The sequence below is a fragment of the Nycticebus coucang genome, chromosome 10 (assembly GCF_027406575.1).
Source record: "Nycticebus coucang isolate mNycCou1 chromosome 10, mNycCou1.pri, whole genome shotgun sequence".
Taxonomy (NCBI): domain Eukaryota; kingdom Metazoa; phylum Chordata; class Mammalia; order Primates; family Lorisidae; genus Nycticebus; species Nycticebus coucang.
In genome coordinates, this window is record NC_069789.1 from 61847470 (window position 1) to 61861784 (window position 14315).

At 36.5% G+C, this 14315-nt stretch overlaps 1 protein-coding gene across 1 annotated transcript in view; it reads left to right on the forward strand.

The window, feature by feature from the left end:
* The first annotated feature begins 359 nt into the window (after positions 1 to 359).
* The window catches only part of KIF14 (kinesin family member 14), a 67096-nt gene continuing 53140 nt past the window's right edge, over positions 360 to 14315 (forward strand). The window contains exons 1-10 of the mRNA XM_053605961.1: positions 360 to 1477; positions 3272 to 3526; positions 4513 to 4600; positions 5910 to 6008; positions 8170 to 8222; positions 9093 to 9123; positions 9803 to 9910; positions 11347 to 11463; positions 11783 to 11898; positions 13699 to 13871. Of these exons, the coding sequence (XP_053461936.1) occupies positions 360 to 1477; positions 3272 to 3526; positions 4513 to 4600; positions 5910 to 6008; positions 8170 to 8222; positions 9093 to 9123; positions 9803 to 9910; positions 11347 to 11463; positions 11783 to 11898; positions 13699 to 13871 (2158 nt within the window). The remainder of the gene's footprint in view (positions 1478 to 3271; positions 3527 to 4512; positions 4601 to 5909; positions 6009 to 8169; positions 8223 to 9092; positions 9124 to 9802; positions 9911 to 11346; positions 11464 to 11782; positions 11899 to 13698; positions 13872 to 14315) is intronic.

The window sequence follows — 14315 nt, forward strand, 5'->3', positions numbered from 1 at the left end:
GTCTTTGAAGTCTGTAATATCTACTAGCAGGCCTGGTACATGTGGAGACTTAAATACTTATTGAATAAAGATTGTAAGCTCTTTGAGGGAAGAGATGTGTCTGAAGTTGCTTGGAGGCAACATCTGAACTGCAGATTGTGATTTTTTCTAATGTATGTCTCTAGAAATTATACAATGGGATGTTCTCTGTATTATTAAAGCTTGTATAGTCTGTGCATTCTAAATCCTTCTTTTTTTTTCCAGTTTAGTGGATATTTTTAGAAACAGATGCATGAGAAATGGCTGGAAATCAAATGATTATCTAAAGAAGAGCTTAGATACTTCAGCAACATTCTTTTTAAAAATAACTTTCTGCCAAAATGTCAGAACACACTGTTCGTAGTAGAAATAACAGCAAGATCCTTGGTATTCCTTCTTCTCCAAAGAGTTCCTCACTCAGTACCCTCACCCTTAATAGCAGACGTAAGCTGCATTTGGAGTCAGATATATCAGAATGTGAGAATGATGATCCATTATTGAGATCTGCAAGTAAAAATAGAGATATAAATAGCACTTATGTTATCTCTGCCTGTAAAGCAACAAAAGATATATCTCTTACCTCTACCCCTGAAGGTAAATTGGCACTTCAGAGAAGAACTACAAGGAACAAAGAATCATCTTTGCTTGGTAGTGAACTGGGAGATACAATTGAAAAAACGGGTGAAAAATGTCTTACATTACAACGTCGTACTAAAACAGATTCTTCAGAAAAGAGGAAAACAGCTAAAACAGATTATGTCCAGAAGTGGAAAACAGTGCAGGATGTGGGAGGCAAAACAGAAAATAATTGTGCTTCCAAGGAAACTAGTGCGAATGTAAAGGTTGTAAATAATGATAAAAAATCTTTTGTTGCATCTTCTGCACCATTAACTAAAGATCCACCAGACATTGAAATGATGGCTGATGAGAAATACAAAGAAACTTTTTCTGCCCTCAGTGAGGCAAATGAAAATGTTACTCTTAAGTATTCAAGTACTAGAGCACCCATTGGTTCCCTGAGCCAAATCGAAGTTGTTACATCAGGACACTTGGCTGCAAAACCTATTCAGAGCAAACTGGATATGAAAGTGTTAGGAACAGGAAATGTACATCATAGAAGTATTGGGAAGGATGCTATAAAAACTTCAAATAAATTTGGAAGCTTAGAAAAAACAACACCTGTGAAATGTGTAATAGAACACAAATCGATACCAAAGTGTGGCATGCCTCCACTTAAGAGTCCATCTGCCTCAACACTGAAGAATAGGATGCCTAATCCTCAAGTTAAACAAAGGCCAAAAAGTTCTTTTCTTGCAAATACAAGGGAAATGTCACAAGAAAATACACTCCCTCTGGAAGAAGAAACTGCAGTTCAGATCACTTCTACAGAAACAGACCCCTTAAAAATAGAAAACAGTCAAGTGACAGTGGCAGTACGTGTAAGGCCTTTCACCAAGAGGTATGTTACACCTTTAAAGTCTAAAGCCAAGACAGTAAGGTGTAGTCTGTCTTTAATTCCTCTCTGCCTTTGGAAAGTCAGCATATTTATGTACTTTCAAACTTGTTGACAATATTTTTTATGTAGAAAGAACTTTTAGTTGTAGTATGTTGACAATTTTTGGTGATTGACTGTAAAATAAAAAAACCCCAAATCACCATATATGACATGTGTAAGTTTCTCTAGGTATACTACTTTTAAAAAGCCTGAATATTTTCTTGTTTTTGGAATTACTGAAAACTAAAAAAAAATAAAGAAATGAAAAAGGAAAAAAAAAAAAAAGCCTGAATAAGTCATTTAAGTCTCTAAAGCAGTCTGCTTTCAGATCTGCAGTATATGCTGGGATCTTTTACCTTTCCCTTAGAGAGAGCCATGATGGGTTACTTGTTCCCCAGAGAGGTCCTTTCAAAACACTTTCCAGAGTGGTGATGGTCATCATCATCTCTGATTAAAATATAGTGGTTATATACATGCAGTGATTTACTAGATTTGATATATGGCAAAAAAGCCACTGTGGGTAGGACAGACATAGAGTAGGGATAGCGTTGAAAAGGATGTGCATGACGCAATGTGAAACCCAATTAACTTAAAATATTTTAAGGGAGTAGAGTGAAAAACTTTTGAGAGGGTCAATAGTGTTTAACTTGATGCTGTGTGTTCAGGTAGTAAAAGAGGATGTGATGACCACTGCACTGGAGAAGGAGCCTCCAGTTTATAAGTTATAAGACATTTCTAGTGAAGGTGGGTTAGTAATAAGTGGAGAGAATTGAGGATGGGTTAATTTGAGAGAGTTGGGAAGTCAAATAGCAAAGTCTAAAGCACCATAATAGTAACAGAAGGAACAGAGATGGTAGCAACAAAAGCCAGGATGGATGACTACCCAAAAAGAACTTGCCCACGTGCCTGATTCCAGACTCATCAGACAAGCATTGAGAGCAGAGCTGGGGTGGATTGGCACTTGTCAGATTGCTGAGGGAAATGATAGGATATATTCTAATGTACAGCAGAGTCTTAGAGTAGGGGGCGCAGGGGAAAGGGAATGGGTATTGTTTTACTACAGATCTAGAGTAGGTGAAAGATTTCCACCTAACTCTGAGGTGGAAGAATAGACATGAACATTCACAATTTTAAAAGAGAAAAGATAGAGCGGTGGTTCTCAACCTTCCTAATGCTGCGATGTATTTTCATTATTACAAAGGGGTTGTGACCCACAGGTTGAGAACTGCTAATGTAGAGGAAGGAGAAACTATTGGAATAACAGTGACAACAACTAATAGCCAAAGAAACTTGTGATTCAAACTTATGAGTTTGTTGATATTTATATTTTATTCCAGCTTTATATAGATTGGTGCCCCCAAATTTGTATAATAATGATGTTTTTAGCTCTGAAGTGAAGAACTTGGATAGATTATAGTAGATGGCATGGGAAAAGGAAAAGAAGAAAAATCTTATAAAAGTAGGATAGGTTTTCTGGAGAAGAAATCTGGAAATATATTTTGCCTTTGAGTAGTGGCACTGGAATCCTAGGAAATATATTTTGGAAACCCACTAAAATTATGTTTGCTGGTCTGCATTTTCCACATAAAAAAACTAACTTGCTTTGGAAGAATATTATGTTTAACTAGTTCTCAGGTCCTTATATTCTGTGGGAATAATACCTATAATAATTGCAATAAATTGATTTTTTTCTTGGAGTTTCTTTCTTTATTTGTATTAATTTAAACTTAAAGCTCTTATCTTTGTTCTTGTTTAAAGAGAGAAGATTGAAAAAGCATCCCAGGTAGTCTTCATGAATGGGGAAGAAATAACTGTAGAACATCCCGACATGAAACAAGTTTATAATTTTATTTATGATGCTTCATTCTGGTCTTTTGATGAATGTCATCCTTACTATGCTAGCCAGACAACTGTCTATGAGATGCTAGCAGCACCACTCCTAGAAAGAGCCTTTGAAGGCTATAATACCTGTCTTTTTGCCTATGGTCAGACTGGCTCTGGAAAATCATATACGTAAGTTGTATTGCAAATTCATTTATCCAGAAATATATAGGTCTTCTTTTGTGAGAAGCAGCATGATGTAATAGAAAGAAGATAGTTTTGAAACCACAAGAGTTCTGGACTCAGATCTCATCCATTTTATATACTAGTTCTGCAAACTTGGGCAAGTTATTTAACTCAGTGCTTCAGTTTACGAATGAGACACAATTTATCTTGTATCAATGGCTTTATTTCTATAATTTATTTTTCTTGTGTAAACTGAAGCAAAGAGAATTTATCTTGCAAGTATTAAGGGATTTAAAAGTAAGGGAATAAAAAGCAAAGCATCTGATAAATAGTAGCTATGGTAATAATACCTATCTTACAAGGAAATACTCAGAATATTAATAGTTAGCCATTTATTGAGTTCTAGGTTCTGTGCTAAAGCTTAGCTTATATTCTCTCACAACAATTCTCTAAGTTAGGTACTTTTATTATTCCCCTTTTATAGAATAGGAAATAGAGGTTTGGTAAAGTCAAGTATCTTTTTTTTTTTTTTTTTTTTTTGTAGAGACAGAGTCTCACTTTATGGCCCCCGGTAGAGTGCCATGGCCTCACACAGCTCACAGCAACCTCCAACTCCTGGGCTTAAGCGATTCTCTTGCCTCAGCCTCCCGAGTAGCTGGGACTACAGGCACCCGCCACAACGCCCGGCTATTTTTTGGTTGCAGTTTGGCCGGGGCCGGGTTTGAACCCGTCACCCTCGGTATATGGGGCCGGCGCCTTCCCGACTGAGCCACAGGCGCCGCCCCAAAGTCAAGTATCTTGTCCAAGGTCACAGAGCTAGTAAGTGGTGGGATCTACATTTGGACTAAGACAGATTTGGCTCCAAAGTCCAGATTCTTATTAGATTTAGTTAACTTGCTCCTCACTCCTTCTCCTATCTATTTACCCCCAAATAATTAAAATCAAAAAACTAATTGGTTTTACCTTCCCCTTATTCCTAATGTGGTTTCCAGGATGATGGGATTTAGTGAAGAACCAGGAATAATTCCAAGATTTTGTGAAGATCTTTTTGCCCAAGTAGTGAAAAAACAAACCCAAGAGGTATGTTTTCATGATATCTGAAAGCTTCATATCAGACTAGCAAATGTCAAATCAAGTTCAAATCAGAGTCATGCAATTAAGGGCATATTTAATGGAAGATAGAATTCTAATTTCTAGATTGCTCTTCTTTGGAACAGTGGTATGGAGAGAGGGAGGTTGGAGACTCAGAATCAATTCCACCTGGGGGACAGTGGCATCATCTCTTCTTTTCTACTTTTCTTTGCTGTATTTCTTTTGTGTATACAGTAGCTTACGGTGTGGTAGTTATGTGCCATTATATGCGTCTTTGTGGTCAGACAGGTGCACCGACTTAACTAAGGACAGCAGGCATAAACTTTTGACAATGTGAAGCAGAAAGAGCAGTAAAGCTGGAGTTTGAACCTGTATTTGACTTTTAAAGTCCTGCTTTCTCCACTATTCTATACCTGAACAGGCTGTGTGGGCTTGCCTTTTTACTTACTAATTTATATAACATATTCAGCAAGTATTTACTGAGTATGTGCTGTTGCCAGGTTCTTAGACTAATTTTTTCTACCTCAAATTTGCTAATCCTAAGAATCACCAGCAATGTGGTGTGTGTGTGTGTACGTGTGTGCATGTTCATATGCACTTGCTAAAAATCTCTTCTGGAGATTGAGTCAGTTGGTTTGGGGTAGAGCTTGGGATTTTAAAAGTCTTATGCTTTTCCTCTCCTAATTCTTATGATAAGGGAAATTGGGGAACTACTGCACTAGATTAGGGGCATAGAGTTAAAAGGCCTAGTCCTTATAGTCAGGAGAGTATCACATGCTTTTTGGCCATTTGTGTATTCTTTGGAGAAATGTCTATTTTAGTTCTTTGCCTGTTTTTTTTTTTTTTTGCAGTTTTTTGGCCAGGGCTGGGTTTGAACCCGCCACCTTCAGCATATGGGGCTGGCGCCCTACTACTTTGAGGAACAGGCTCCACCCAAGTTGTTTTTTTTTTTTTGTAGTTTTTGGCTGGGGTGGGGTTTGAACCTGCCACCTCCGGTATACGGGGCTGGTGCCCTACTCCTTGAGCTACAGGCACCGCCTTCTTTGCGTATTTTTTAATTAGGCTGTCTTCACTGTTGGTTGTAAAAATTCTTTTTTTTTGCAGTTTTGGCCAGGGCTGGGCTTGAACCTGTCACCCTTGGTATATAGGGCTGGCGCCCTACTCCTTGAGCCACAGGTGCCGCCCAGAATATATTTTGGATTCCAGACCCATATTAGATATATGATATATCAGATATATGATTTGCAAAACGTGAAGAATTTTAAAATAAATTACATTCTATTTTTATTCCTACTAGGTCACGTATCACCTTGAAATGAGCTTCTTTGAAGTATATAATGAAAAAATTTATGACCTTCTGGTTTGTAAAGGTGTACATGGGCAGAGAAAGCAACCGGTAAGATTAAAACAATCTGTTATTTGTTATTTTCTGTTCTTATAAATGCATATTAATTATGAGTTCTTTGGGTGTTAATAGCTTAAATTGTTTTTTTTTTTTTTGGCCAGGGCTGGATTTGAACCCGCCACCTCCGGCATATGGGACCGGCGCCTTACTCCTTGAGCCACAGGCGCCGCCAATAGCTTAAATTTTTATAAAATTCTATTGTATGGTGGCAAATGCTTGGGATCTGTAGGGTAACTATATCACTATTTAGAAAAAAGGCTGAACATTATCATTAGTGGAAATTAAACAGGTTATTAAAATCCAACCCCTCCGTGGCGGCACCTCTGGCTCAAAAGAGTAGGGCGCCAGCCCTATGTGCCGGAGGTGGTGGGTTCAAACCCAGCCCTGGCCAGAAACTGCAAAAAAAAAAAAAAATACAACCTCTTTGTTTTAATCAAGAATTGTATAAAAGTTAAAATATTTGTTCCAAGGTTTACTTGGACCATATATGTCAAACATCAAATCCCTAATAGTCTGTAAGCCAAAAAACAGTATAAATTTTAAAAATTGTATTTTTATTATAGAATATTTCAGTGGACTATTTAGCAAATTGATATTTTATAAATCTGTGAAATAAATATTTTACAATTATGTAGCTTAAAAAAATTTTTAGAGGGAGGCACCTGTGGCTCAGTGGGTGACTTGCCTAAGCCCAGGAGTTGGAGGTTGCTGTGAGTTGTGACTCTATGGCACTCTACTGAGGGCAATAAAGTAAGACTCTGTCTCTAAAAAAAATGAAAAAAATTGCTATTATAATTTAAAATTTGTAATTTTGCAAAGGACCTTGAAGCACAAAAAAACAAAAAAAAAACTAATGAAGTAAATCGCCAGTTTTACTTTCTGAACATGGTGCAGTTTGCTATATAACATCAAGAAACTGAAGTAAGATTTGACATTTTCTTTGATGGCTTCTATATGCTTTAGAATTTCTGGTCACAGAGTTGAAGATGTGTAATAATAAAACAATGAAGAAAAATGTAAATATCTCAAATTTAATGGATGTGTTTTAGAGAGATTTAAAAGTGAATAAATAATAGCTGCTGCAAGATTTAAGAATAAAAAACAAGGGCGGTGCCTGTGGCTCAAAGGGTAGGACGCTGGTCCCATATGCCAGAGGTGGCGGGTTCAAACCCAGCCCTGGCCATAAAAAAAAAAAAAATAAAATAAAAATAAAGAATAAAAAACAAGGCTGGATGCCCGTAGCTCAGTGCTTAGGGTGCTAGCCACGTGCTCTGGGGCTGGTGGGTTTGAACCTGGCCTGGGCCTGCTAAACAAAATAAAACAACAACAACAACAAAAATAGCTGTAGTCCCACCTACGACCGGGGAGGCTGAGGCAAGAGTATCACTTGACCCCAAGAATTTGAGGTTGCTATGAGCTATGATACCATGACACTCTACTGAGGGTAGTGAAACTGTCTCAATTAAAAAAAAAAAAAAGAACGAGGCCTGGCGCAGTAGCTCACACTTCCGGAGGCTGAGGAGGGATGATCTTTTGAGCCAGGAGTTGGAGAGCGACTTGGGCAACATAGCAAGATGTGTCTCTTAAAAAAAAAAAAAGAATAAAAAAGTAGTAAGACCTATGATGCTACAATGTATGGTTGCATATTGTGTAACTATATATAGTTTTTGGTACTGAAGCAATTTCTTTTTTTTTTTTTTTTTGAGACAGAATCTCACTATGTTGCCCTGGGTAGAGTGCTGTGACATCACAGCTCACAGCAACCTCCAACTCCTGGGCTCAAGCAATTCTCCTGCCTCCGCCTCCCAAGCAGCTGGGACTACAGGTGCCCGCCACAACGCCTGGCTATTTTTTGTTTTTTTTTTGGTTGCAGCCGTCATTGTTTGGTGGGCCTGAGTTGGATATGAACCCACCAGCTCAGATGTATGTAGCTGGTGCCTTAGCCGCTTGAGCCACAGGTGCCGAGCCCTGAAGCAGTTTCTTAATGCCTTACATATTTCTTTTTTGTGAGTCTTTTTTTTTTCCTGAATAAAGTAAATATAAATCTCTTTACTTTAAACTCAAAATATAGAAAAAAATGATCATTTAAGATTGTATTTTATATGAAATGTCTGTCATACTCCTAATGATGCAGGTGTTTGCTTCTATCTAGCTGAGAGTAAGGGAGCACCCCATTTCTGGACCATACGTTGAAGCACTGTCCATGTAAGTGTTTGGCTCAGCAAGAGCAAGGAAAAGAAAACAAATGAATAGAATGAGTGCTGTTCTGCTATAATCCTTATTGTGTTCCCATGGGCCTCTCCAACTTTGAAACCCTGGATAACTGTTTAGCCTTCTACCCTTAATACTATCTGATTAAGTTTTCCCTCCCTTTCCATATAGCATTATCTCCTTGTTTTTAAATTTGTTCATATCTTTAGCAGTACCTATAAGGTATCTAGCATAGAGTATGATACTCAGTATGAAATAAATATTTGATTTCTTTCCTTTCACTCTTTTCTCTCCCCATTAACTTAAGTCTCCTTTTTCAACCTGCTTTTTATACCTATTATTTTAAGTTGAAGAGGGAAGAAGGTGCTAAAATGAATTAAAAGTTTAACAAATGCCAGGAGACATTTACTTTCTCTTTCATTCCAAATGCTTTTCTTAAAGAAAAGGAAAAGTGAAAGATATGAGTTCAGACCCACTTAATAAATCTAGGATTATTTTGGGGTCTATACACAGCAACACATACCTGTATCTATTCATTATACATATGTGTTAAAGTATATCTTTTGGTGTCATGATTTGGATTTAAATATTATAATATTAAAATGATAAGGGGATTATTATACATTATACACGTATTAAGAAAAATCATACTTTTTTGGTAAAATTAAACATTATTTCCTGGCTTTAAGAATGGGAAAATAAAAGATTCTGGGAGAATCAGTGTAATAATATCTGTGAATTAGCCCATTATGGCCTTCACACAGTAAGTAGGAGTAATTATGTAATTAAAAGGTTATTGTTTTATGAGAACAAAAGTATAATCATTAGTAAAATTGATTTTGTCTTTTTACTTGTTAAAAATAGGAATGTTGTCAGTTCGTACTCTGATATCCAGGTAAGATGGATTGTATTTTGTCTTCTTTTCACTTCAGTTCTTTAGGGGCTAAACCTAAATTTTCATTTGAATATTTCCTTAACTTAAAGTTTAATCAGTTAATTTATTATGAACTGATTTTTAGTTTAAGCTTAATCACAAGAATTATTCTTTTGACTAAACAATAAGTATTGACCATCATACATCTATCAGCTTTGAGTTATAGAAATAGTCTTTTTTTTTTGTAGAGACAGAGTCTCAATGTACTGCCCTTGGGTAGAGTGCCGTGGCGTCACACGGCTCACAGCAATCTCTAACTCTTGGGCTTACACGATTCTCCTGCCTCAGCCTCCCAAGCAGCTGGGACTACAGGCGCCCGCCACACGCCCGGCTATTTTTTTGTTGCAGTTTGGCCAGGGCTGGGTTTGAACCCGCCACCCTCGGCATATGGGGCCGGCAACCCTACTCACTGAGCCACAGGCGCTGCCCCTATAGAAATAGTCTTAAAGTTATTTCCTAATTCAGATTTCTGTAATGGGGGAAAAAATAGGCAAGAGAAATAGTTATTCATTTCATTTTATAAATTGATTATAAGGTGTGTATGCTACCAAATGTGCTATCTTAACTTTGTTGTCTCTTAATTTTTATTGCAGTGAATTAGAGTCTGCTGATTTGACCTTCCTTCCTTTTTTCTTGTTAGAGTTGGCTAGAATTGGGAAATAAACAAAGAGCAACAGCTGCTACTGGTATGAATGATAAAAGTTCCCGATCTCATTCAGTTTTTACCCTGATAATGACCCAGACCAAGGTATTTTTTGTTGTTGATGATTATTTTTGTAGACATGATAGTAAATACCTTAAGTTTCATGTTTTTCTTATTTTCTTCTTTACACCAGAATGTAAATGTATAGTCATAAATATATAAACTTAATTGGATTTTAGGAAATGCAATGATTTTGAATGACTTTTGGTATGCCAAACATTTTAAAAATTTATTAATTTTTAAAATCAATAATAGATGATTATTATGATACCATTGATATGATCATATCAGTATATGACAATATATTATCAATGACATGGCAGCCAAGTGTGGTTGTGCATGCCCTATAGTCTCAGATCCTTAAGAGGCTGAGAAGGAAGGGTTGCTTGACTCCAGGAGTTTGAAGCTATAATGAGCTATGATAGTACCACTGTACTTCATTTCAGCCTGGGTGACAGGAGGAGAATTTGTCTCAAAAAAAAAAAAAAAAAAACAGAAAGAAAGAAAGAAATAGAGAGTATCAGAAAAACATCAGAAAGTAAAAGATTTAAAAAAAATTTAGCCGTAATTTCTGCTACTCAGAGAAACTCCCCTAAACATTTGGTATATCATCTTTCAGTTGTTTTACAGTCCCACTTAAATTCACCATATCTGGAGAATTTCATGTTATTGAAATTCTTTTTTTTTTTTTTTTTTTTTTTTTTGTAGAGACAGAGTCTCACTTTATGGCCCTCGGTAGAGTGCCGTGGCCTCACACAGCTCACAGCAACCTCCAACTCCTGGGCTTAAGCGATTCTCTTGCCTCAGCCTCCCGAGTAGCTGGGACTACAGGCGCCCGCCACAACGCCCAGCTATTTTTTGGTTGCAGTTTGGCCGGGGCCGGGTTTGAACCCGCCACCCTCGGTATATGGGGCCGGCGCCTTACCGACTGAGCCACAGGCGCCGCCCGTTATTGAAATTCTTTGTAAAATAATTAAATAGCTATATAGTATTTCATTAACTGTTACAATTCTTCAAGTTTTTCTCCACTGCTGGGCATTTCTATTGTTTTGCTGTCATAATGCTAGGGTAAGCAATGTGTTCGTACAGTAAGCTTTTCCTTTGTTTATTGTTGTTTCTTTATTATAACTGAGTAGTTATGGATTTTAATTTTCTTTTTTTTTGGTTTTTGCTCAGGGCTGGGTTTGAACCTGCCACCTCTGGCATATGGGACCGGCGCCCTACTCCTTGAGCCACAGGCGCCGCCCGATTTTAATTTTCTTAAAGTTGTTTCTTTTATTTTACCACAATCCAATCCATATCAATGTATTCTTTTTAGTACACTTGAATTTTTGCTTTATAAATTATCATAGATTAAAGAAAGGATGGTTTTAAAAATAATTGCATGATTTGTAATTTTGTAAACTTTCCTGTTTTTAAAGAATTATATTGATGGGGAGCCCTAGATGAACTTAATTTACTTTAATATTATTTTGTTCCAGACAGAATTTGTAGAAGGGGAAGAACATGATCACAGAATAACGAGCCGAATAAACCTGATAGACTTGGCAGGCAGTGAACGCTGCTCTACAGCTCACAGTAGTGGAGATCGACTGAAGGTAAAGGGGACGCTTTTCTCCTTTTGATGAACTTTATCTCTGAGGGCATTATTTTAGGAGTACACAAACAGAATATACTTAATTTAAAAAAGTGTCCTTATCTTCAGGTTATAGATTGCATTGCTGTGGTTTAAAGAGAGATACGTACTTTTTGGTTATAATTACTTTTTAAAGAAAATAAATTTTGAGCCATAAGAAAGTTGGTGGTTTATAGAAGAAAGTATTCATAAGAATATGAGGGGAAGAAATATGTTTTGTGAAATAAATTTTTTGCTGAGAAGTTATTTTAGGTAAAAAATAATTTTTTTAAATCTTACAGGAAGGTGTGAGTATTAACAAGTCTTTGCTAACTTTGGGAAAAGTTATATCTGCACTCTCTGAACAAGCAAACCAAAAGAGGGTTTTTATTCCTTATCGTGAATCTGTTCTAACATGGTAAGTATCCTTTAAAGTTTAAAGAATTGTATAAAATATAGTGAATATTGTGGGGAAAAGAATGATAGATTGACTTCATATAACTTTGGGATAAAGAAGAAGTGATTAGCAAACAGTATGAATTCTAGAGCTAAACTACCTGGATTTGAATCTCAGCTCTGCATCTTATAAACTCTGAGACTTTGGGTAAGTCACTTAGTATTCTATCCTGCTTCCTCATTTGTAAAATAGGGATAATACCATTATCTATCTTTAGAGTTATGATGAAGATTAAATTATTAATGTAATACTTTTAATATGTAGTATGTGTTATATGAATATAACAACCATTGTTAACTATTATTTGTGCTTGATGTTTGAACAATACACACAGTAGTATGTTTGATAATACATATAAAGTGAAATTGAATAATTTTATTTGCTTAGGATACAGTGGCCAGTACATGGGTGGTCAGTAAGTATTTTCATTAGTGAATATATATTGAATTTCCAATGCATTTAATTCAAACAACATCTGAATGGATTTAACATTCAGTTCTGGTAGCACTAACATATAGTTATGATAAGGACTGAATCTCTACTTATCAGTTATTTATCCTTATAATTGGTTTATTACAATGTGGTTGCCCTCTTGAAACTTAAAAAGAGAAAAATCTGATTTTTTAATGTCCTTCGAAGGTTAAGAATAGTGAAATTCATTCTGGACTAATAAAAGATATGTTTTAAGTCTTATACCGTTTTCTTCCTCTAAAATAAAGATTTTACATATATTATAATACAGAATTTTTGTTTACATGTCCATTCATCATCTCAACATTTTCTGAGCTAAGCACTTACTTTAAGACATTGTGGTTGCACTGGAAATACAGAGATGACCAAGACACATAATTTCTTCCCTAAAGTAGCTCACAGTCTTATAAGGAGAGAGGGATCTTACTAATATTTTAAAACCTCTGTATGTGGCGGGTAAGGTGGTTCACACCTATAATCCTAACAACACGGCGCGGGGGAGAGGGGTAGGAAGGGCTGAAGTGAGAGGATTCCTCAAGCTCAGATGTTTGAGACCTTGTTTCTATTAAAATTAGAAAAAAATTAGGCGTCATGGCACATCTGTAGTCCCAGCTACTTAGGAGGCTGAGGTAGGAAGATCGCTTGAATGTGAGAGTTTTAGGTTACAGCAATCTGTGATGGGGGCACTATACTCTGCCTGGGGTAACAGAATGAGACTATCAAAGCAAACAAAACAACCCCCTACCAAACCCTCTTCTATACAGATTATTGCTTCATGACACACTGTAACAAGTATGAGAGAAGACTGGGTACAGTGACTCAGACTCAGCACATTGTGAGGCTGAGGCAGGATGACTGCTTGAGGCCAGGAGTTGGAGATCAGCGTAAGCTGACCAAGATAGCAAGACCCCATCGCTACAAAAAATAAAAAATAGGCCAGGTGTAGTGGCACATGCCTGTAGTCCCAGCTACTCAGGAGGCTGAGGTGGGAGGTAGTTTGAGCCCAGGCATTCAAGGTTACAGTGAGGTAAAATGAGCTGTGATCCCACTATTGTACTCCAGCCTGGGAGATAGAGTAAGACCCTGTCTGTAATATATATATATGAAAATAAAATGTTCATGGGATCTAAAAATAGCCACAAATACCAAAAACAGTTTTAAATGGTATTTGAGTCATTGAGTATAATACTATATTTTATAATTCTGTTGGTTTGTTTTGTTCTTTCTAAGTAATTACTGTTATTTGGTTGTTGTAGAAGCAAAGTCTAATTATGACTTTTTCCCTTGAAGGCTGTTAAAAGAAAGTCTGGGTGGAAATTCAAAAACTGCAATGATTGCTACAATTAGTCCTGCCGCCAGCAACATAGAAGAAACACTGAGCACACTTAGATATGCTAGCCAAGCCCGTTTGATAGTCAATGTCGCCAAAGTAAATGAAGATACGAGTGCTAAGTTAATTAGAGGTGAATATTTTTCTCAGAATTTAAAATTTATTTTGCCACAGTGTAGACTCAAATATTAATTCCAGTCTTAAAATATAATTTTTAAGAAAATCAAAGATTTGTTTTTCTCAAACCTATTTTTAATAGATTCTAGTCATCCTGTAGTCACGGAAGAAGGTAGGTAGGACAATGGGAAAGAGAACACGTAATAAGGGAGAAAACAATCAGAAAAAGAGCAAGCACAGTGTTGGTAAAGGAGAAACAGCAAGCATAAAGATTTATAGACTGAGTCATAGATGTGTGCAGCAAAATAGCAATAAAATTATTTATTATTTTTCTCTTAAGTCCTTTCCTCCATTGTCATTTTATTTATTTAGTTCACTCCTACTTAGTTCATTGATCCAAAAGCTGTTTGAGCTTGAATTTTTTAGCATAGGCCTAACTTGATTTATGCTAAATACAGCT